This window comes from Marmota marmota, unplaced genomic scaffold (genome assembly GCF_001458135.2).
Source record: "Marmota marmota marmota unplaced genomic scaffold, marMar, whole genome shotgun sequence".
In the NCBI taxonomy this organism is placed as follows: Eukaryota; Metazoa; Chordata; class Mammalia; order Rodentia; family Sciuridae; genus Marmota; species Marmota marmota.
This window is the reverse complement of record NW_026000170.1, coordinates 6216614-6242124: the sequence shown is the minus strand read 5'-3', so window position 1 is coordinate 6242124 and position 25511 is coordinate 6216614. Positions and strand designations below refer to the sequence as shown.

Here is a 25511-nt window from a genome sequence, read left to right as displayed (position 1 = left end):
TAGATGCTTATCACAAAATTGAAAGTTCTTTGTCCGTTTTCTTTTCCACAGTGCCTATAACACACCACTTATTAGCACTTCTATAATTTCTGCAATTGTTTTATAAAAAGGTAATTCTATAGATGAGATGGTATATGGTATATTGATCAGCTAATGTTATTTTATTACATGTGAATAATTATTACTTTGTCATTTGGCATTACTTTTTTTTCCTCTTCCTCCTCTCTCTCCTGACCCCAACCTGCTCTTTCTGTACCTTCTTCTTCTCAAAACATGGAAGTGGTCAAAGCTTTCAAGGTCATCCTTAGGAAAGGCTCTGGGTTTTCCATTAGACAAGTGAATGTCTGAATCATGTTGGCAGAATGTGAAATGTGATGGAACACTTGCCTTATGGATGGAGAAAGAGCCAGAAAGACTCTTGATATTATAAGTATGCACCTATTTTAAGCTCTAGGCATGTTGTCCTGAGATATTGGGTTATGGTAGGAAATTCAGGGGGCTCCATTACTGTGGAGTAAAATTGGCACATAGAAATTCTCACTGATGTCACCTGGGACGAGTCAACCTGGTCCTAGGGACCAAGGGACTTGGTGTAGGACTCTGGGTTTGATGTAAGCCTTCCTGCTGGCTGGGTGTCTTCAGCCGCACCAGCACCAGCAGTGCTGGATTAGCTAGAGCAAATTCAGCAGGTGTTTGGGGTACAACTAAATAGAGCACCCACCCTAATAAGCCATTCCAAGAAAAACAGAGAGGATTTTATATTTAGTGAAATGCATTATTAAGAACTGAACTTTGCTACCCAAAGAAAACAAGAGAAATTTATTTTCATTTCAGCTTGAATGCAAATTATCATTTTGAGTGATTTTATTTTATTATGAATCAAAGTGAGATTCACCACAGTGATAGGGATAATGCCAAGTACTCAGAACCTGTAAAAGTTTTAACCTGGTCTTAAAATCATTCCCTAGATTTGCCAGGCTCCCCACCCCTCCTTGGCTCTTTTTTTGTCACACAAACATTTTGCTGTTTAACATGTTTATTTTCTATTTAGCCTCACATCACTAATCCCACCTGTACCAAGCTGTTGGCATTCAGCTTCTAAATACAAGCAGCCTAGTTATCATTTCCCTTGTATGATATTCTTTTGACTCTTTGACACAGTACAATTTTGCTTTTAAGAAGCAACTCCCACAGATTTCCCGAACACATAAAATATACTTCTGACCCTGAACTAGCACTAGTACTGCCCCAAGATCTTTTGCCAAGAATCCAAACATCTATTTGAGAGAAGTGGGTTTTGGGTTTGTTTGTTTCTTTGTTTTTCCCACATAGTCACAGTAGGGGCCAGCTAATCGGCTTCACTTCTCAGCGTGGACAGGGAAATAAGGAGTAAGAAATAGTTTCAGCGTGCTCTGCCTCCATTTGGCAGTTTGAATTCTCCTTCAAATCAAACCAGGCATTCAGCATTTGGGAGAGTCCTTCCACCTTCAGTTTCCACCTCTGCCTATTGTTCAGGAAAATTGTCACATATGTTTCACAGCAAGATTAGAGTTATGAGCTACAGAGAGGTGAGATTACTAATAGCCTATGTCCTTGGAAAGGGGTATAGTAATCAGAAGGTAAAGGAAACCAAGTTTTTCATATGTTATTTTTGTAAGAAAACTGTAGAAGATCTGTCTTTTGAAAATCCCCAAGGCACATGTAGAGATCAACTTTATATCATATGTACCACATGTCAATCAACTCCAGTCCTCGAGCTCTCCAGACTTACCTCCACCAGCTTGTTGGCATGTTCACGGAAAACCTGGGCATATTCCTTCACTTCCTTTTCATTCCCACTCTTTGCAGCTTCAATGAGAACCAACAAAGGGACATTGGTTTCCAAGAAAGAATCAGATATGTGATCCATCACTGCTTTCCGAAGCTATATTTAAAACAAAAACAAAAGACATACAATTAAGGGACAGAATTTTGATTTTTTTCTAAACTATTGTCCATCTCATTACTATGTAAATAATGTTCCAGGGCTGGGGATGTTGCTCAGTGGCAGAGTGCTACCCTAGCACATGTGAGGCACTGGGTTCGATCCTTAGCATGACATAAAAATAAACAAATAAAATAAATAATGTTCCAACTCTTTCTTTTTAATTTTCCCAGTGCTTATGGCATCAAAGAAAAACACAATGATGGTGGATGGATGTCCATGTGTGAATTGACCCAATAAAGTCTGAAATCATAACACATATAGTTTAAGAACTCCAACTTCTTAGAAAAGGAGCAAGGTAGCCATCAACCAGCCAGTGGGAAGAAATTTGGATGAAGAACTGAACCTTGAAGCCACTCCTAATCCTTTACCACGATGCAGTCTCCTGCCCTTTCTAGACCCAGCTTTTATGCTTCACAGGAGTAGAAGCAGGAAACATCTAGAAATCTCAAAAAGTGTTTCTGCCCAGATACTATGGTGATATAGTTGCTATGCTCCAGAAAGAAAAACCTACAATAGTTCTTCAAGGTAATAAGTATAAACAAACCCAAATCTTCCAACAACGCATAATTATACATCATTCCCACATTGTTAAAATAAGAAGCAGGGCAGCTGCATGAAAATAAAATAAAACTGTCCTAAACAATCATCTTGATGCTATTTCACTCATAATATCTGAATGTATATGAAATACAATTAAAAATAAGCAAAGAGAAAATGGTAAACAATACGTATGTTTTCCAAACAAATATACCTATCCAGGTATATACAGGTAAATCTTTGATAAGGTTTTATATATATATAAACATATATATATATACATATATTATATAAACATATATATATATATATATGTTTGTTATTGGTCAGAAGGAGAACTATTAATAAACTTAAATTCCTTTTATATTAATTATCATCAGGCATAGATATATTTGTGCATAAGATGGTTTAGTTTAACTCTGAACTAAATGTGACAATTCATCATATAAAATATAATAAAGCCTATGTAGAGTTAATCTTACATAGTTACTCCTTTGGCAAAATGTATTACACTACTGCCTGGGAATAATGTTTGTTATTGGTGAGCTCATATTTTTTTAGGGTATATGTGCTATGGCAAACACTCAGTTAAGAGCACTACAGATTATATCATTGATTCCTACACTAACACTATGAGATAGGGAATATTCTTAAGCAGTTTGTCAAATAAACAAGCTGGTACTTAGGCAAGTTAGAAAACTTGCCTACCTACAATCATAGGGTGACAAGGGACAACCTACAGTAAGAAGTCCTGAAAGAGACAGGGACCCAAACAATTGAAACTAAGCTGCCCTGGCTGTCTTCTGGGGCAGGACTCATATTGGAAGTGGAATCAGAAATGAACTTGGGGATTGGAGTTGTGGCTCAGTGGCTCTGTGGTAGAGCGCTTGCCTAGCATATATGAGACACTGGGTTCAAGTCTCAGCATTGTATATAAATAAGTGAATAAAATAAAGGTCCATCAACAGCTATATATATAATTTTATATAATATATTATATGAAACGAACTTGGCAGAGAAAACAGAGAAAAAAAAATTTATCAAGTGGGGGTATGAGCACAGCCAAGTTATCTCCCCAATCAAGCCACCTTATTTTTTACTCTCCATACAAAAATAATGGAAGTGAGAGCTCTGTGATGCTAGAACAGCAAGTACATCAAGCTTAGTACATCTTAAACTTTCAAAAAGATTATGTTCACAAATGTAAGCAAATTAAAAACCAAGGTTAAATTTCATACAAAGTTATAAGAAAAATGAGAATAAGAAATATCATTTCCCTATACACGTTGAAAGCATACCTACAAAATGGAATAATCTATTAAAATGGCTATAAAATAGACTAAAAACTGTAACTATTCAAATTAATTAAAGAATTGGACCCAGGTATGTTTTACCATGGAGCCATATCCCCAGCCCTTTTTATTTTAAGAAAGGGTCTCACTAAATTGTCTAGAATGACCTTTTAATTAAAGAACTGTAATGAAAAGATGTACAAATGAACAACATAAACTACAGAAAGAAACACTGAGAATAGGTCTTAAAACTCAAGGAAGAATTATGAATGAATGAATGAATAATCATTTTTAAAAAGATTGAACAAAAACAAACAGCCACAATTGGCTTAACATAAATAAAGGAGAAAATATAAATAAATCCAAAAGAAATGAAAAACAAACAAACAAAGAACAGAAAGGTTGACAAGTCTTAAAGACAGGCAAAGAAAATTCAATATATGGCTATCAGGGGTCCCTGAAGAAGAAAATAAAAACAAAAAATCAGAACAAACTAACAATTACAACCAATGAAAACTTTCCTGAGCACATGTATACATTGAAAACCACATTTTAATAATGTGTCATATACTACAAAACTGCAAAAATAGTAGATTTTCAATATTCTCACCATAGAAACAGAAAAACTCAGTATGTAAGATAGTGGAGATAATAATTAGCTTGATTTAATCACTTCAAATATATTGCACTTCTATAAAATTACATTATACTTGAAAGACATGAAATAATTATTTCTCAAATAAAATGGTATCTTTTAAATTTAAAAACATTTAAATATTACATTCTTTTTTTTTTCCTTGGGAATTGAACCTAGGTATATTTTACCATGGATCCTTTTTATTTTGAGAAAGGGTCTCACTAAATTGTTCAGGCTGACCTCAAACTTGTGATCCTCCTGCATCAGCTTTCGAGTTGCTGCTATTACAGGCATGTGCCACTACGCACAGTGAAAATATTACATTCTGAAATAACATATGTACTCAAGAAGAATGACTCATAACTATCAGCCAAGATATATTCCCATAAAGCTACTGGATTCTAAAGAAAATGGGGAGGGGCAGAATAATCCTTATGAAGTTTAGTGAATAGAGACTATGTTTTATAAAGGAGAATTAAATAACATCATATTTTTTGGCCCAGCAATTGCTTTATGTCAAAAGCAAATAGAGTACTGTATTTAAGATACTCAAGGAAAGAAAATGAGAGCTAAGAATTTTATAGCTGGCAAAACTGCCTTTAAAGGACATAAGGCACAGAAAAAAAAATAATAACATGCAAGAACCCAGAGGATGTTGTTCCCATGAGCCTTTCTGAGGGAATGCATTAGAGAATGAATTTTAAGATTCAAAATAACTAGAAAAATTTCAACACAAGAATTGGCAGTGAGCATTAGATATATACTTATTTAAAGAACTAAGAATAAATAATGGCTAAATTCAAGAGTTCAGTATGGAATGTCTGTACACTATGACGATGTAATTAAGACATTACAACACTGTAAAAATGGGAGGAGAAAGAGAATAGAATATAAAAGAATATGCTGCAGTGAAGCAGGGAGTGAAGATATCTAAGATACTGATTTAATTTCTTCCAGATATATACCTAGAAGTGGGATTGCTGAATTAAATAGTAGTTCTATTCTTAATTTTTTGAGGAACCTCCATATTGTGTTCTATAATGACTCTACCAATTTACATTCCCACCAAGAGTGTTGAAGGTTTTCTTTCTCTCCACATCTTGCCAACATTTGAATACATGGGATTTTAAATTGAAAACACTTGCAGACTCTTTCTCAGTTTTGTCCAATGAAACAGCCTGCCAACAGTGGCCAGCCTAGTAGTGATGAATATTTCAAAGTACAATTTTACACACTGAGAAACCAGAGCTTCCTGGAGAAATGGCTGATTCCAGGTACTCGGAGGCTGGGAATACACTAGAAACCCTGAACTAGCTTGTCATATCAAATAGCAAACAGCTATCAGAATTCTAGGGTCTTGTTAAAACAACCAAGGGACTCCCACAAGCCAAAGAGGAGCTTCACAAAAGGTTAAATTTTCAGTGGATTAAAACTCACCAAATATGATTTAATTCATGAGTTTATAATGACTAAAGAAGAAAAAGAGAGAAAAATTAATTGGTCACCTTCAGAAGATGACAAGTGACAAAAGTCCATGTCATTTATCTTGAAAGCGTCAAGAACATGTCCTGCCTTTCCTGTCTACATGGGAATTTTGGATAATGAGGAAAAGATTTGTTTATGAACTTATTCTTTCCAATATGTGAAAAAAAAAGATAAAATTAGAAAATCACGATTTTGCAATCCCCAATGAAATAATAAATCTAGGCAATGGATATTAGTGGTTGAAAACTTCCCCAAAATGGGATGATCAGAATATGCCTTCTACAAAAATGGCACAATCCCCAATATGGTCTTGTCAAAGGGATGAAATTTGAAACCTGGATGCTTTTGGCGATATGCAGAAAATACAGAGGACAGAATAGCATACAGAATTGCATATCCAATCGGAAAAAAACAAATCAGAAAACTTGCAAACAACCTAGGCTCCATGGCATATGGATCATTAGCCAAAGAAAGGAATGGAAGGGCATACAAGAGATTCTGAGAGACTAAGAGACATATTATACCCACATTGCAGGTTAAATTGTATCATCTAAAGATATGCATTTGGATGAGAAAACAAAGAAATATAATAAAGTGATTATTCTAAAAGCCAGGATACTTTACTTTTTGAGGGACATAGGGGCTGTGTCTGTGTTTGGTGATAGAGAGGTGAGCTTCTAGAGAAGTTGGCAGAATTCTATTTCTTGGATTACAAGAACATTTGTATAATACTAATTCAATACACTATACGTTATATTGGGTTTGGATTTTTTTACATGTTTTATTTTCTAATATTTTTTAAGTAAACATGTCTCATGTATATGTCTCCATATTCTTTCCTATTTCTGTCTGGGTGGAATGCAGATGGCCCCCAAGGTGACTTGAGATCTGCCCACAATCAACCTGGGCTCCAGAATGCATGAAGGAGAACTACCCAATATCCTGTTACTGCCCAGTATTGTTACATGAATAAGAAATGCAATTTTATTTTGTCAGAGCCTTTGAACATGTTGGTTTTATTATAGGACGTGGCTTACCTGATTTTAACTAGAATACCCTGAAACAGAGTTTTGCTGTTGGTGGTGATTGGTTGTGTTCCTTTCTCTGCCAATTCTGCCTTTCAACCTGCCTTTCTTTCTCTAGATCCTTTCTACTTAAAGTGTAGGTCACAGGTTAGCCTCACTGCTATTTCCTGGGAGCTTATTACAATGCTAACCCAAGATACCAACCAAATAAGATACCTAGTTGATTCCTCTGCTCAATAAAGTTTGAGGAACACTTCCTTAGAAGCCCTATTCTACCTATTCAGTTCACAGTCTCATGCAGTAGAAATAAATTTTGGCTAATAGAAACAAAAAAAATGGTTCCTTTAGTTCTTCACATAATCAACAGAATTCTGAAATTGTAAGACACCCTGTTTCTTTGAGTCAACAACTTCTGATTCAAAGTCTTAGGCAGATGAAATATTGAGACAGACTCTGGGTCACATGTTTACAGCAAGTAGCAAAGGTGTAGGAAGGAGGTACTGGGAGAAAAACATTTTGTGAAAGCAAATATTCTGCCCATTTTATCTTCTTATACAAAGACTCATGAAATGAGGAATTTCCCCAAATGCATATAAGGTATTTAGATACTAACAGCAAAACAAGCAAACCATAAATAAAGAATACATTTAGATGAGCACTGAAGCACACACCTGTAGCCCCAGCTACTCAGGAGGTTGAAGCACGAGGATCACAAGTGTGAGGATAACCTGGGTATTTTAACCACAGTGAGATTCTGTCAAGAAAACAACAAGAACAAACCCAGTAGTCTAGCAGATCACTAATTCAATGATTCAAGCATGGATTGGAAGGTGGAAAAAGTTAAAAAGGAATATTTTTTTTAAAAAAAAAAACCTATCTGGAAGTAGTGGCACATGCCTATAATCCCAGCCACTTGTGAAGCGAAAGCAGGAGGATGCAACTTTGTGAGACTCTTGGCAACTTAGCAAGATCCAGAGTGAAAATTTAAAAAAGGACCAGGGATGTAGCTCAGGGGTAAAGTGCCCCTGGGTTCAATCCCCCAGTACCAAAATAAAATAAATTTTAAAACATTACTAAATTGGTGAGGGATTCTTCATAAGGAACAATATCAGAAACTAGGAATAAGGACAGGAATGTCAAGCATGCTACAATTTTTCCTTTCTATGCCACACTAGATATGATTAATCAATTACAGCATTCTTTTATGCTGAGCTCAAATACTACTTCATAATCCTTCTCAGCACAGTGCTCCAGGCAGCTAGTACTAATCAACCCTACTTCTCCTGAAGGATGAAAGCTGTCTTTCTTTGCTGAACCTTCCTGCGGTGGAAGCTTTCTGCATGCCAATCTTTAGGCAGAACTGGCTATGTGTCTAAGAAATCCAGTACCATCTTAACTTTCGGAAGTGAAAGTGAATACACAATTCTAGACTGGGCTAATGATATTTAACAAAGGTTTGGCCATTTTAACATCTACCCTGTCACTTGATGCTTAGAAAAAAATCCTGTTAAAAATAATAAAGTTAACTTTCTCACTACTATGATATAAAATACACCCAACAAGGTCACATTTGGGGTGATTTCAAACTGGCACAAAAATCTGAAGCCTTAAATCTTTTCCATGAGTATAGCTGCTCCAGGCCTTTCATGATTACTGACATATTTTAACCATATTTCCCTAAGCTTTATGGTATAATTATTATTAAAAATGAAAAATCAAAGCAACAAAGTGACTGGGCCAGCAGCCATTCCGCCTAGGGGGTCTGACAGGAATTGAGCCTCATTAAGTCAAGCAAATTTTAGCCAGTCTGAAGGTCAATTAGGGTAATCAGTCAATGCAGTAATCCACCTAAAGCCACTTTAATAAGCTAAGGTGCCCCCAGTGCACATAATCCACTGACAATGAAGACACTATTCACTATAGAGGCTGGAGGGGGGGCAGGTGGATGGGGCACATCTGGGAAGCCCGAGGAAGAGCATTTACAGAATAATCACCAGTTTTGCTTTATTTTTTCTTTTCTTTTTAAGAGGAACACAAAATTCTTTGGTCATTATCTTGATGGTACCAACTATCTTCCGTAAAGCAAAATCATTTTAATTGGGATACAGAAGCATCTTTCCTTAATGGAACCAATTACCTCTTTTAAAGAAAGAAGATGACTAGCCTATCAAGTCTTACATTTTTCTCCACCTATACCAAACATTCCCCACCAAATTCAGGCTCTTCTGGATCAATTAAAGTCCAACTGTCATCATTAGCAACACCTATGTGCAAACACTTGATGGTTGAGTTTAACCAGATCAGCAGCCCCTCTGCCCTTTAATTTTTTTCTCTAGGAGTGCTAAGAAAGAATAAATGTCCGGGACATGTTTCTCTAATAAAATAAGAAACACTGAGGCAAAGTTAGATGATGGCAGTGATTTTGTTGCATTAATGAACCCACACATGTCTTCTCCAAGTAACTCTGCAGTGCCTGCCCTCTCTAACACTGGGCTTGACCACGTGGCAGGCCTAGGTCTAATGAGCACCGGCCCCATGATGTATGCAGAGGTTTTCAAGGCCCCTTTCCCATTGGGATTTCTGGGTCTCATTCTCACTATCCTCATGAAAAGGACATGCTCAAGCTAGACTGATTGACCTAGGAGAAGGGGGACAGATATGTTGAAAAGACCTGATTCTAGATCAGAGAAGAGCAATGGAGACCAGACACATGAGTGGGCTGAGCCAAAGGGACCACCTCAAAATATTGAGCAACAAATGCTCTTGTTTGCCCCTGAGAGGCTACTACAATACAGGACTGTGACAACAGATGACTGAATATGAATATATATATATGTTCTTGTAGTCACTGAATCATTTTCTTGGGGAGGTGGGAGACATATCTTGAAAAGAACTTTCTGACCAAATCATTAACTAGTTTGGTATCATTTCAATTCTGTTTTATTGCTTAAAGCACCAGAGTAGTCTGCTTCACATGATTCATTATAAATGAAGCCATGAGCCATAGTTTAAAATATCACAGTTGGCTGAATGTAGTGGCTCACGCCTGCAATCCCCAATGACTTGGGAGGAAGAGACAGGAGGATTGCAGGTTTAAAGCCAGCCTCAGCAGCTTAGCGAGGACCTATGCAACATAGTAGACTCTATCTCATAATAAAAGAATAAAAGAATTAGGGATATGCCTCCCTGGGTTCAATGCCTGGTGCCAAAAAAAAAGTAATTTTATAATTTTACAGTTGTAATTTCTATTTTTTTGTAGATTCAAAACACATTTAACTTAAAAATTGTTCCAACAGACATCACAGGGATTAGGACAGGGAAGGGCTTGTGGAGACTCATCCTGAAGGACAGTAGCAGGTGCTTAGCTCCTTCTGTCGATTTCATTTTCTGCCCCAGCACACACAGGTCTGTGTCAATGTCCTCTTTTCCCTACATGATAGGCAAGGGCGACTGCTTTCATGAGAAGAGGCAAATGAAAGGTTGCCTTGGGGTCCAGGGGAGGGCTGGGATCATCGAGGAGCTCCAGATGGCCTCAATCCAGCAGGTGAAGCAGCTTGATTTGGTGCTGGTAAAAATGCAAGCAGAAATTGGAGTCTGTAATTGCTGAGTGCAATAAAGGGAAGCAAAGGAGAGACCGGTGGTTTGGGAGACATATGAAGAAGGCAGAAGCCAACTGCAGCAGTGGGCATGGAGGAAAGAAAGGTGGTGAGGACAGGAAAGAAAAGGATTGGGGAAAACTGATATTTCGTGTTAACAGTCTCCATTGAACACGTATTATTGTGTCGCTGTTCTAAACACTTGGAATAACTTTTTTATTTCTCTCAGAAGAGCTGGCTACTATTTTTCTCCATTTCATGGTGGGGAAGAGGGATGGAAGCAACAGACTGAAGCAGATATTCACACAGTAAGTGGCAGGGGCAGGATTTGAACCGAGGACCTCTGGGCCCAGAGCTCATGCTCTACAGTGTTCATAAACGCACTGCTCTGTGCCACCTTAGCATACATTACTGACCAAAAATCAGTGTTTTGTATGATGGTGGTGGAGAAAGTTCCAGGAACAAATGCAATTCCTGGATGATAAGTGACGTGCATAGAGGATTCTGGAAGCTTCCTTTCTACCAGGCCCTGAGATAGTAACACCAAAAAGAAGAGAACTCCCGGGAAAGCGGATGGAGGAACAGACCCAGTGGCAGAAGGACACCACAAGATGGAACAGAGATCCCATCAGGGACAGAATGGGTCCTAATGAACCCACACCATGAAACTCAGTGTGTGCAGGGGACTTCTAGTCTGGAAAAGAAAAGGGGACTCACAGTTTAAGACATGTTTATTATGAAAATGCCTTGATAAATTATATAAATGGCCCTCTGCATTCACAGGTTCTGCATCTAAGGAGTCAACAAACCTCGGAGTAAAAAATATTTTTTGAAAAAAAAAAAACTGCGCCAGAACCAAGGGTGGTAGTAAACACCTGTAAACCCAGTTACTCCAGGAGGCTGAGTCAGGAGGATTGCAAGTTAAAGGCCAGTCTCAGCAAGTTTGGGAGATCCTGTCTCAAAATAAAATGGAAAGGATGGGGGATAGTGCTCAGTAATAGAGCACCTCTTGGTTTCATTTCCAGTATCACAGCAAATTAATTAATGAATTAGTTCACAAAATTGCATCTGTACAGAACACATACAGACTTTTAAAAATCATTATTCCCTAAGTAGGTAACAACTATTTATATAGCATTTACATTGTCACGGATATTATAAATAATCTAGAGATTATTTAAAGTGGAAAGGGAGGATGTGGGTAGATAATCTGATGTGAGTAGATAATCTAATAAGCCAGTTTATAAGAGAATTGAGCATCTGCAGATTTTGGTATCCACAGTTAGGGGTGGGTCTTGGAAACAACCTCATGGATATCTAAGGTCATTTGTACTTGTTCTTACGCAATCATCTTATAACTCAAAGTGTTTTAATAATTTTAAGGAATTTGAATTTAATAATTTGAAGGAATGGGAAGCATAAGAAAGTGTGTTTCTTAGGATTCTGCCTAGGTTAAATCCAAGGGACATGAGTCCCCTCCCAGATTGGGATCCTCTTTCCAAGATTTGATATGATAATTACAATATGTATGGGGATCCATTAGCCAGATGGTGGCAGAGGTGAGCAGGGTTTTGCCTAACTATAGAGAGCTGCAGATGCAGGTTAGTATACTGGGACAATCCAGCAGTCTAGTTTTTATTCTTCTTCTTATGAAAATTTGGATAAAAGCACATTCATCCTAAATATTTGTTACTTAGTCCATAAGCACAAGTATATATCCAAAAGCGATAGCTGGAGTCCTCAGTAGCCAGGACTAGGGACACCTTGAACTTAGTGTCATCCAGAAAGTGCAGGGATTCATAAATACTGCCTTCATTAGCTCATGGGCCCTGTGATTTGTGTTCCTGATGAATAGGGGCACATTTTTTGACCCCTCCAGTAAACAAGCAATGTAATTCCTCTGTAAATTGACCATTAGAATGGTTTAAATGTCCTTGCCTACAAGCTGAAAGGCATAGTTAACACTTTTTACATAAGCTAGAGGACCAAAATTTAGCTATCAATCAACGAGGGCAGAAAGGAATGACTTGACAAAATCGTTCGTTAAGTCTGACAGGAGTCAAGAACACAAGGCTCTCTTCCAACTCTTTAAATGTATGTGTGACAAGAGAATATTAATTGCATAAGACAAGACATTTAACAGTATTAGCTCAGCACTACCAGTCTATTTTACCCAATTAGGGCTATTCATCAATGTAAATAATTGCATTTTCTTCAGCAAACCAAAAAGAATGCAATCCATGGATCATACCTATTCGAACAATCCACTTCCTTTTTCATAGGAGGGCAGAATAATGAGAGCAGAGATGACGATTTTACTCATAAGCTCGAGAAGAAAAATAAAGATTCTCAAAAATGACCAAAAGTTTCCTTTGGGGTGAGACATGAGCAGTGTATGATGTATCTCAAGCTACATTCAAATAGATATTGCAAAAGCGTTCTTGTAGAAAGTCTAAAAAACCTACACTGTTTGATGAATATGAAACAGTTCCCTGCAAAAGACAAGAAAAAATGGCTCTCCCCAGCCAACTAGAATAGCTAAGCTTAAACTTGCATGAGACTTTGAAGACTGTGTGTTTTATTTTAATCTACCCAATGAAAAACACCTCTGCAATTCTTTTTAATGGATAGACATTCATGCTTGAAAGACTGAAAAAGGTCCCTTAATTATTTGACTTCAACTGTGCATTTTGAAATTTCTTTTCTGATCTCAAGGGTGGGGAGAATGGATCCATAGAGAAAAATCTACACAAATGTCACACTTTTATTAAGAATGCTTAAGTTTTTTTTGCCAAAGAAAAGAAATGAGAGCAAATGCACAAAAATATATTATCGTGTAATACTAATGCAATTAGTTCTAAAGAGGCATAAATCTTATTATAAGAGAAATAAGAAGTCCTCAGAGAGGAAATACACTTCATCTCCTTATTCCACTCTACATAGAGATTGGTGTTCATTCATTTATTCCTTTTACTAGCATTTGAAGAGCTCTTGGTGTACTAAGCACTGTGTTTGACCAGGAATATAGAGAAAAATGAGATAAGCCATCTATTCTCACTTACTGCCCAAAACTCCTCCAGTGTCTCAATTCCCAATTACTAACAAAGCTATAGTGATCAACTTGACCTCACACATGCTTGACTGGCCTCATAAATGACTCATAAATGACCTAGAGGCAAGTGTGAATTCCTTCGGATAAATATATTGGAAGTTGGTTTAAGGAACACTGTAAAGAAATCCAAATGTTTGCATTTTCTTCACATCACATTGCTTAAGATTTTCCTCATGTAAAATTCTCTCAGGATTTCTCCACCCTTCTATCAGGGCAGACTTTCTTTTGATTGCCTGATTCCTAAGTTAGTTTAGAATACAATAATTCCACAAGGGTGGAATTTTAGATGGCACAGATGAAAGGGGAAAATATATTTTATGATAACTGCTTTGCTCAGGTTCCTTGATTCAAACCAAAAAGCATGATTGGAATTCTGCATATTTGGAAGGTCTACTCCGTGCCTGGGTATTTGTTTCCTGTAATAATAATCCTATGCATGCTCCGTTTTTACGGCTTATAAAGATCTTTCCTAGACATTATTTCATTTGACCTTCCTTACATGTCACGGTGGGGGTGAAGAGTGCAGTTTGCAAGAAAAGCATCATTCTCTGTGCTGATTAGATGAAGAAGCAGGGGATCCACTGGTTAAATATAGTAAATGCCATAGTCAGACCTGCTGGCTCTAAGAAGAGTGCTATTTTATTTGAGGTCTCTGTCTTTTTGGACCTGGTGGTTCAAGTTCACAAATCCTAACCATACAAAGATCACCTTTCTTTCCACTCTTCACTCCCACATCCAGTCCTCCAACCTCTTCCCAGCATTGCTTACCACAAAGGGGATCTAAGAACAGATGCCTGTATGTTTCAGTCTGAGAATCTAATTCCTGCCTTTGATTAAATGGTATTCAGTAGGTCCAGTGGCAGAGTCAAAAGTTACCTGAGTCAGTCATGACATAAATTCACTTCCAGCAAGACCCCTTAGGAATCTTGTAATATGCTATTCAAAAAGTGACTTAATCCTCCCACAATTGCATTGGCAATTGAGAAAGATAATCACTGGAGGGGTGGATTTCATAGCAGTCTAAAAAGGTGTGCAGGTAATGAGTTTGAAGCAAGATACAGAGAAGAACCCTCTAAAACCATTATTTCTTTCTGATGGGGTCAATCCTATACACCTGAGAAAGTCTGGTAGACTTTGCACTAAATAGTCATCTGGCCCCATAGGTCCATAAATCCTGCCAGTTCATGTTACAGCACATGTCCTTTGGGGCTTAGAAGAATCCTCATTATAAATATAAGGATCCCTGGAACTCAGTCCAAACTTGCAAGGTTCACTGCAGGTGTCAGATGAGTGATAACTTGGTTCACTTGAGCAGGATGGGTAACTTGGACTAAGACACTGTTGGGTAAGGGAATGAATGGGTGCTTGCTCCTTGGTACAAGTGTCACTGTTAAATGTACCTCTGAAGCTTCTGGCTGTTTGTGATTATTAAAAAGCCTATCATGCTTTCTGAAACAGAGAACCGTTCACCACCCTCTCCTGCTTTACTCCAATTATGTATAACTGTGTGCCTCTAAGCTACTTTTCTCTCCAGAGTTCTGCTGGTGGCATGCTACACTTTTTCACTTCCTGTCTTTAACTATTGCACAGTGTTGCATTTCCAACAGCTGCTGGATTCTTCCCTGGAGGGCCTTTATTTCAGATAGAAGCCCAATCATGGCTCCAGATTCCTGAGTTACAGAAATCCTATAAAATGATCGTTATGCCGCTATTTAAGGGAGAGGCAGGAGACAGAATCAGATTCAAGGTCCTTTAGCTTTTTAGGACTGTGGGCTCCTAGACCACTATTTGTTTTATCTCAAGTTAGATTTACTCCCAGAGCAGAAATTGGCAGACTTTTCCTATAAAGAGCTCTGTAGTTATATTTGGCCTTCTTGGGCCAGTTGGTCTGTGCCACTACTACTCAATTCTGCAGAGGTAGAACAAATGCAGTCAGTAGAACTTCACATAAGCAGACAGAGGACTAGAATTGACAAAACACTAACAGTTTGCCAATGCCTGGTCTAGACACTTTCATCAGTGGATATATCCCTCTCACTCTGTCGGTCAGTTGCTACTGCAAGTCCCAAGCTATTTCAAGCTCCAGTCACCCACTGCTTGCTTACAACTAAGCATCTGCTGTGCCAGCAACTACCTGTTTATGAAAAGAACCAAAGAGAGTCTAAGAGCCCCCAAAGTGGTCGGTTTGGTCTTATTTGAAGTTGACATTTGCTATTTCTTTTCCTCTCACTCTGCTAGAACACATAGGTTATTCCCGTGGTCCCTAAGCAATTCCTTCTCCAGCAGAAGTTTTGAGGCAAAGAAAGAAAAGGCAAAGAATTGTAAAGTAAAGCTGTTAACTTTTCCTAAAAAAAAATTGTTGGATTAGGAAGGTTTCTGGTTACGTTGCCTAACTTGTTTGCTATAGGAGCTCTGACTTAGGCTAAACCGCAAATTCTGATATTTCCCCATAAGTAAGCAGCACTACTGAGGGCGTGTGCACACTCCCCAAACACACAGAAAATGCACCCAAAGAGCAGCAGGCAAGCTGATTGCTATGGTAATACACAGACACAATGACTAGTTGGTCAGCCACAAGTTATCCCCTTTCAGCTAGTTATTTGGGCATCTATAAATACAGCCTAAGGCCACATTGATCTAAGCCTGTGGATTTAAAAGGAGGGTCTGAGGGATCTGCTCAGTCAGGCATGGTTCATTAGTACTGACTTCTTCCTGCTTTTGCAACTCTGCATCCTCCCTCTTCCATTTTTCTGGTCTCAGACCTCCCAGCTTGCCTTGCCAAAAGGTGCTTTGTAGCCCTTTATACGGTTGCAATTTAGACTGTAGCTATTTAAGGCAGCCTTATCCTCTTTGAAATTGAAAGAATCAAATAAAAATATAGAAATCCTGCCCTTAACATTAAGCAGGATTGATGCACTCATAAAAAACTAAGCAACTATGGAACAAGAGAGGATGGGGTAGGGGATCAGTTGATCATCCAAACTTCTGACATGCTCTTATGGTTGGATGAGAAGGAGAAAAATTTCCCCTGATCCCCAAATTCCTCAGGAAAGGTTCTCCTTTCATCCTGGAATGCTTGGCACAATGTGTTCAACCATTTTTTACTAAATATACCAGGCAAGTCTGCTGGTATCCTGATGTGCATTTAATCAGATATCCCCCAGCTAAGATAAAAGTCCCTTACATTTCCCTCCTATGATTAATTAGAAAAATAATTATCAAAATTGCATTCATAGTACAGTTTGTTGAATGGGCCTGGACACAAATATGGATGGCTTAAGGAAGAAAATAATGATGATTATATTAAACATGAAGCTTATTATAATGATTATTATAGAGAAACCCAGAGCCCATTAATAATGATATTTACCTTATACTCTTCCCATTAAGGGAATTTGAATAAAAGTTATAAACTAAGACAAGAGTGTACTAACTTCAAAGACTTACTGTCATTATAAGGACAGGCTTCAGAGTCAGGCCACTTGGGTTCCCTAACTTAGGAGCTTTGCATTGGTAAGAAATTTGATCTACTATTGGAACTTCAATACTTGACTCTCTTTAAGAAAAAAAAAACTCTTTGTTAATAATACTACTTGTTAAAGATACTACTCTGAAGAATTGTTATAGGGGTCATTGATAATAATGGACACTAAACAAGTGTCAAACAATTTGTGTGGACAGGTTTGCTTTTCTGATCTTCACAAATAACCACATGCAAGTGGGAGAAATGGATCACATGGGGAAAAGAAATGATTATTTCAGTTGTTTCAATGACAAGAGAGCATCACTGCTCAGACACTGAACCTGACCAATCTTAACACTCAAGGCTATGGAAGAGAACTCAATGAGAAGCTATGACTTCATGTGTAATAACAGTCACTATTTGAAGTTATTTGGATCTACAGATAGAGTTCTTCACTGAAACTTTGTCTGAACCTTCAACTTTGGAAAAGAATTCAGTTTTTGCAGCACAAAACTAACACCAGTGCTTGAAAATTACAAGATTATTGATCTTACCTCAATTATCTCAATTTTCTAACAACTAAAATGACCCAATAATGGAGCCAACTGCTGAGAATTGGGACGAGCACCATCTCCAAAGAAAAGGCTGACAGAGGAGGCACCAGAAAGAAAAGACTGAAGAAAGACTTCTTGTCCTTGGAAGACCCTGGGTTTTCTTCCTCTTACAGTCCATGATTTGTGAATCAATATCTTCTCATTCAAAGATAGTTGAGAGTGAAGCTTAGGAGGACACCACTGTTTTCCCTTCCTCTTCCTCCTTTTCCCCATCTCCTACTCATTTGGGATGGGGTTTTATGACTTAGACATGTGGTGTCCACCAAAGCTCATGTGTGAGGCATTGCAAGAAAGTTCAGAGTAAAATGACTGGGTTATGATTGGGTTATGAGAGTCTTAACTTAATCAGTGCATTAATCCACTGATACAGATCAACTGTGTGGTTACTGTAGACAGATAAGGTGCGGCTGGAGAAAGTAGGTCACTAGGGGCATGCCTTTGGGTTTTACAGAGTGAAGCTCTCTCTGCTTCCTGTTCTATCTCACCCTTCCACCATGATTTTCTGCTCATAGCTATGGAATCAGCTGACCATGGACTGAACCTCTGAAACCATGAGTCAAAATAAACTTTTCGTCCACCATGTTCTTGTCAGGTCTTTGGTCCCAGCAATAAAAAAAAAAAAAAAAAAAAAAAAAAAAAAAAAAAGAAAGAAAGAAAGAAATCTTTGTTGTTTAAATCATCATTTTTTGGAAATATTCCAAACTTTCTTGCTTAGAAATTTCATCCCAGAAAACATATTATATTTTATATTTTTTAAAAGTAATCCTACAGTGGATCTTCTATTCTCAGAATCAGTATTCTTAATGGCATTCTCAGTCACCAAAACAAAAGTAGGTGGTGGAGGTTGGGACAAATACAGACATTCTCTAAAATGTGGGGGTCTTTTGCATTTTTTATTGGTACACAATAATTATATGTATCCTTGGATTCATTGTAACATAGTACCTATATGTACAGGACATAATTTGATTGATTTCATTCCCCGGTACCTCCCATTTTCCACCATCCTCCCTCCCTGCATCTCCTTCCTCTTCCCTACTGCTCTCCCTTTTATTTTTGTGAGCTTCCTTTATTTTTCTTTCCCTTTTTGTAACTTCCACGTGAGATTAAAAAAATATGACCCTTGACTTTCTGACTCTGGCTTATTTCTCTTAACACAATATTCCCCAGTTTCATCCATTTTCCTGAAAATGGCATAATGAAATTTGTTTTGGACTCAGTTATTGCTATTTACATCTTCCTATTCCCACTTCTCTTTGGCTGCTAAGGGCTGGAGAAATTAGCAGAAGGGGGCAGATCAGGAGTTGAAGGGCCCACTTAATTGAGCATCTTCTTGTTCACACATACATTGTCGATCCCTCTACTCAGCATAGTATGGTATTTGATTAGCCAATGTTGGTCCAGGTACTAGACTCTTCCTGTGATGCAGACTTGAATGAGAAAGAAGAAAAGCCTGGTGATCTCCCCAAACTTGAGTTAATGTGAGAATACTCAAGTACAGGCTGGCTCATAGAAAAAAAAATAAATTTCATGAATCAAACAGCACCTTGACAAAGAAAGATCTTGCCCATAGTGATATTTCAAAAACCATTTCTGATTTATGAAATCATACACCCTGGACATGGCCTAATAAGTTTTCCAGAAGATAAATAAGTAAATGATGGTCTTATGTTCAGGGCTGTTTTATTAGAATTTTTCTAGAACAGAGATGGTCTGGATATATAAGCCTTAATCAAGGGGCATGTACAAATAATGGCTGTTCACCGTGTCATTGAACCCTCTCCTACCAGCTCTGCCCTGCTCTTCCTGGACTTTGTTATCCTGAGTTTTGGTGTTTAGCTGTCTCTGCACTGCTTATTTTTATATTTCAAATCCTCCTTGCTGTATGATCATTTTCTGATCTCCATTCTCCCACTGTAGTGTGGGATCTGACCCAAGGACCAAACCCCAGGGATTATTAGCTCTGACATAAGGTTTCTGTGTTAAGAACATAAACTTTAATATTTGGAGAAAATCATTATTCTATCACTTTTGTTGTGGCTGTTGTTGTTGTAGACATATAGATAGCTTCATATCCTTATGAAGAAAAACAGATTCAAATACAGAAATAAATGAGTTTAAAATGTTTTCTTACCACGAATCTAAAAATAATTGGCCCTATCACAGGCAGATGTGAGAAAAAGAATTGAATGCCTTAATGTTTCTTTTTTTCTGTAAATGTTTTGGAAAGTCTGTAATTCGCACATTGAGAAGCCAGATACCTAAGCACAATAAGCACTTTTTCAAAAGAGGATCCAGTGAACCATAACAGCTGGAGACCCAAGAGATAATATCAAACAAGAACCATATTTTTGACATTCACCCTAGATTTTTTTTCCTGTCTGTAGGTCATACATGTCACCCCAAATTCTAGAGTGATGGAGGTACTATTGGAAACCCAAAATCAATTTTATGTAGTTATGTGAATCTTACCTCCCACACACATCAACCAGGGTAGATCTGTATACAGGTGACCACTTGTATATGCTGGTTCTATGGAGAGGCAGGATGGAGTAAAGATTGTGAGCAAAGAACCAGCAGCCAGACTGCCTGGGCTGAAACCTGCACATCAACACCCTGTGTGCATCCATGGATGCATTAGTTCATTAATATATCCTCATCTGTAAAATGGGCATGGTGACAACCTTATCCATCTCACAGAATTAGCATGAGGATTTAATGTGGTCAATATGTAGAGAAAACTTAGAATCAGTCTAGGTACACTGTAAGAGTTGACATATATCAGATACAATTTAGGATTTACTTTGTGAGCATTTTTCAAAACTCTCACTAATGATGGTCCACCTTCAGCCACAGTTCTTACTTATGTAAGGAATTAGGTCTGAAAGGGGCATCTAGGAAATTCTTTAAATGTTATTTCTTATCAATCTTAGAAAATTTTTCTGTCATCCTCTCTGGAGGCAGGGTTTTTTTTTAATTAATCTATTTTAATTAGGTATATATGACAGCAGAATGTATTTTGATTCATTGTACACAACTGCAGCACACTTTACATTCCTATGGTTGTACATGATATAGCGTCACACCATATGTGCAGTCATACATGTACCTAGGGTAATGATGTCCATATCATTCCACCATCTTGGAGGCAGGGTCTTGATAAATATACCTCCAAGTGACATGTTTTGCTTTTTGGTTTTTAATCTTTTGTTATATTACCATTCTACTACGGACTCATCTCAATGTAAAAAAAATCATGAATAATTCTATTCATGATTTTTTGTTGTTGAAAATATTTTTATTGTAATAGCAATTTAGAACTTTTTGTCGAGTTGGCACTCACTGAATCTCAATGTGGGAATCATTGTCATGGTTAATAAGGGTGAAAGGATAGAAATTAGGCCCTGAATTGGTTTTGGAAGTGAAGTGGCTGTTTGGCAATACCATGATGTTATGGTTATTATTTATTAGCTTCTCATAGAGTAAGGTTTGGGCCCTAATTTGCTTATCAACTTGGGATAAAAAAGACTAAGGAAAGGATCAAAACTTTAACAGGAAGAAATCAGCCTCCTTGTACATACAGGAAGAAGTAAGAGAGGGAGGTATGTAGGAGAGCAGGCAGGTGCTGCTGGCAGACACTGGCTAGGTCCTCTCTGAGTGATGGATGGACCGTGGAGGACCCTGGTCCTCTAGATAGGGTGTCAGCCAAAAGCTTTTGCTTTTGCAATGGTTTGGATCCAGAATCACAGCAGTGACAGTAGCTCAGACATGGAGCCTACTGTGTCCACAGCTCTAAAATTAGAACATAATGCTTAAAGCTGGCAGTTTTATTCCCATAAATCCATTTTTAATTCTAAACAAAGTACTCCCGAGAGGACTCTGCTCTACCACTGGCCATTGTCATGGGTTTAATTGGCAAGATGGATTCACGCCAATTAGTTTTAAATCATACCCTTGCATTCCTGTGACCTTTTTCACAATTTATGACATCCTTGGGATGTGCTGCCTCAGTGAGGGGTTTAACTTGTTTGAAAAATTCCACTTGAACAGCGATCCTTTTTGAATAACCCTTGGTTTTTTAAGTGTCTACAAGTCTAACTAAGCTTTCTTTCATTACGGAAGTCAAAGATAACGCTCATGATTGACTACTTCTTTTAAATGTGGTGAGTGGAACTTTGCAAGGTTCCAGGGTCACCCTCCTGAAGAGCACTTCCAAAACAAGGGATATGAGGAAGAGGCAGGAGATTACAGGAGAGTGGGACATTATGAAAGTCACTAGAAATCTTTTTTAAGCACGATCTTTGATTTTTACCTTTTTTCCTCTATTAAATTTGATTTCTTTAAATACATATAAAGGAATATGTATGTATGGACCTAGATCTTGAGAGTTCTCATTTTAGAATCTGCTCTCATGAGGATTTATCTGTGATTGAAAGCACAGGAAATATCTCAGCAGGAGGGAAACACACATGGAGCCACTAGCATCCAGGGCCACTGTTGCATACCCAGAGAAAACCTTGTCTCTCCAATTAACTAGCTACCCAAATCTAAGCTGATGGCCTAACTGAGCCACGCAAATTAGTCTGTGCATGTTCCATCTGCACAAATGCTAGGTAGCTTCAATTTGGATCAGAATAGCTTTTGTACCACTACAGGTGTACATGGAGAGACTGAAGAGATAGGAAGAAAGACAAAAATATCCCAACATATGGGTAGGGATGGAAATGACAGATGGGGACCATTTTAGTCCTAGAAAGGCAGATTAGGGAAAAGAAAGGTGTTTGAACCAAATCCAAGGATGTGGAGTGAAATTATGCCATAACTATTGGATCTTAATACTACCAAACAATTTTCCTATTATCCTGATGCCTCTGTATCCTTGGGAGAGTAAGAAAAAAAAATCACATTGGTGGAATGGTGGAATAATTTGGGGGGAGGACATAGTCCTTCCACTGACACCCTAAAGGAAGCTCTCTGAGGAGTCTGTATTCTAATCATTTGAAAGTTCACTATAAATTTCACCTTCAGTTTTCACTACTGTCCTGTGTAAAGAAAAAAATCAACACTTTCCTGGGAATTATGAGAGTAAACATTACTTGACCCACTTCTTCCTTAAAATAAGACAAAACAAAAAATCTTGTTACAATAGGTTCATAAGAGGAGAGAGGTAAGGGTGCTGGCTCCTGGATGTGAAAGCTTAATCCCTAATAAAACTAAGAAACTAAGGATGCGGAGGACCCAGTTCATGTATCTGGCCTCTTTGGCAATCTGGCTAAAGGCCAACCCTGGAGATGTCTTCCATCACTTTTAAAATCTGATTGACCTGCCTTGGAAACTCTGGCATAGGACAATAAATTAGGATTTTCCTTGGACTCATACAATGTTACTTAGCTCAAAGATAGCTAACAGATCATGTGTGGCTCCTTGTTTTTATACATCCAGGAAGAAAAGGAGATCAAGAGATGAAAATGCACACTCACACTGCCTATTTAGTGACAGAGCAAGGACTAAAACCTAGGGCCCAGATTCCTAATTTCATATTTTCCATTAACTTTCTCTCTGTTCCTACTTCCCATTCATTTCATATTAGACAGGATATGGAGAGATAGACTAAACAGGGCAAGGAGAAGTAGACCTGACCAGTTAGCCATTTGGAATGACCTATTATTGATTAGTGAAACAATATTTTATTATAACTTATTTCAAGGTCAAATAAAAAGGAAGTGCTTTCCCCCAAAGGGCTTTCTATCTGGGTAGCCAAACTAGAGTCTTGATAGTCCAAAACTAACTGTGATCTCTTCTGGATGATATTATTAGCTCAGGTGTGTCCACACCTTCAGGCAATATCCTGAAAAGAGCCCAGAGCTCACAGCAGTAATCAGAAGTGATAAGTTCCTTTCCTTTCAATCATCTCTAAGATGCTCCTCGGCCATTCTTGTCTAAGCACCTCTCTAATTTTGTCTATTTTGCCTGCACTTGATGTGCTGCAGAAGAGAATGCCGGATGTATCTGCGCAAATCCAGTTTTTCAAGCTGCAGAAAGTACAGCCTTGGGCAGTGTTTTTGTTCTAGTTGACTTACTCCATCAACACTTAGTAACCAAGATGGACATATGCAAAAGCTACCAATCGGAGATAGGATACTTGTCAAGCAGAAATCAAGAAGAGGTAATTTTATTACAACTTGATGCATGTTGTACTTTCTTTTAGAGAAAGATCACTACCAAATAAAGTGGAGTTCATCATGGAAACCTATAAAATCAGGGTTTCTCAACAACATTTACCAGTATTCATATAATACTTTCCAAGCCAGCACAGTGGCGCATGCCTGTAATCTCAGTGGCTCCGGAGGATGAGAAAGGAAGATCGTGAGTTCAAAGCCAGCCTCAGCAATGGCGAGGTGCTAAGCAACTCAGGGAGACTCTGTCTCTAATAAAAGACAAAATAGGGCTGAAGTTGTGGCTCAGTGATTGAGTGCCCCTGAGTCCAATCTCCGGTACCCCCCCAAAAAATATTTTCAGGTAAAAAGGGGATCCCAACAAAGATAATTTTCCCACCAAGAAAAATTGACATTTCAGACTAATGATGTCATTAGCCATTGAAATCATACAACAAACTCTCCTTGCTTTGGTTCCCTGCTTCCCAAACAACCATCTGATGAGCAAACATTCTAGATTTATGTACCCAACGGAATACACTGGGTCATAGACCTTAATTAGCCCATCAAATTAAGAGTTGCATTTCTCATTAACCATTAGCTTTCTAGTTTATCATTTAATGCTTTGGGGAGTTTAATAAGTAAGAACCACCATAGATCCCAGACAGGCCCTGAGCATCACTGGATTTGGAAAACTGAAAAGCAGACTTAGAAGGCACTGAATTCAAATCTCCACCTGAGAAGAGTATGTCTGGGCATTGAGAGGTTGCCCCTCAGGGGCTATTCACATCATTAGCCTTGTAGGTAGCCCATCTCTCTGCTCAGCAATTTCTACCTTGCTAATGAATATTTCTATGTATATTCAGGTGAAATAAAGAACAGCATCCTGAACATAAGCTTTTTTATGTATATATAGGTTAAATAAAGAACAGCATACTGAAAATAAGGTCTAAAAAATCCTAAGAAAGAACATTATTAAAAACCACTAGGTACCATGCTCTCAAAACAGAAAACAAAACATTACCTGTCTCCTTAGATCTCTTGTTTTCTTGGTCATCTTGTCAATTGCAATATTTAGAGGGTCTCCTTTTTCTTTCCTTCCAGTCTATTAAGAAAATAAAAATAATTTCTAGTTTAGAAAATTCAACATTAGAGACAATGAAAGCAAAAAATAATCTGGGAAAACAAAGTTGTAGAGTCAAATGAAGTTTTTATAAATGATTCTTTTCAGTACACAACTGCACAATTGAATCTCTCAAATCTTTTTTTTTCCCTTAAAATATAAGGTTAAAAGTAAAGATATAAGGTAGAAATACATTCTCAGGATTATTGCCATGCAAATATGTTTTCTTCCCTTCTCCTATCATTTACAGATTAATAAAATAACACAAGGATGTTTTACTTTTGTTTCTAAATACAAATGTTTTGTGTTTCTCAACTATGTAAGCACACTTCCAAATAGAAGATAATTGAGATGATAACATAACAAGAAAGCAAAATGCTAGAATTCAGAATTATTACCCATATTTTACAGATAACATTGCAACTTCTGTACCAAAACAAAGTAGGCGTTTTACTAGAAAATGTAGTATTTCTAATCTCTGTTCA

The 25511-nt window shown here is 37.7% G+C and overlaps 1 protein-coding gene across 4 annotated transcripts in view; it reads right to left on the bottom strand.

The window, feature by feature from the left end:
• Ctnna2 (catenin alpha 2) overlaps nt 1-25511 on the bottom strand; it is a 992415-nt gene that overhangs the window by 227717 nt on the left and 739187 nt on the right. For all 4 annotated transcript variants that reach the window (XM_048787429.1, XM_015499866.2, XM_048787430.1 and 1 more), the window contains exons 8-9: nt 24928-25008; nt 1772-1924 (exon numbers count right to left, since the gene is read on the bottom strand). In XM_048787429.1, the coding sequence (XP_048643386.1) occupies nt 1772-1924; nt 24928-25008 (234 nt within the window). The remainder of the gene's footprint in view (nt 1-1771; nt 1925-24927; nt 25009-25511) is intronic.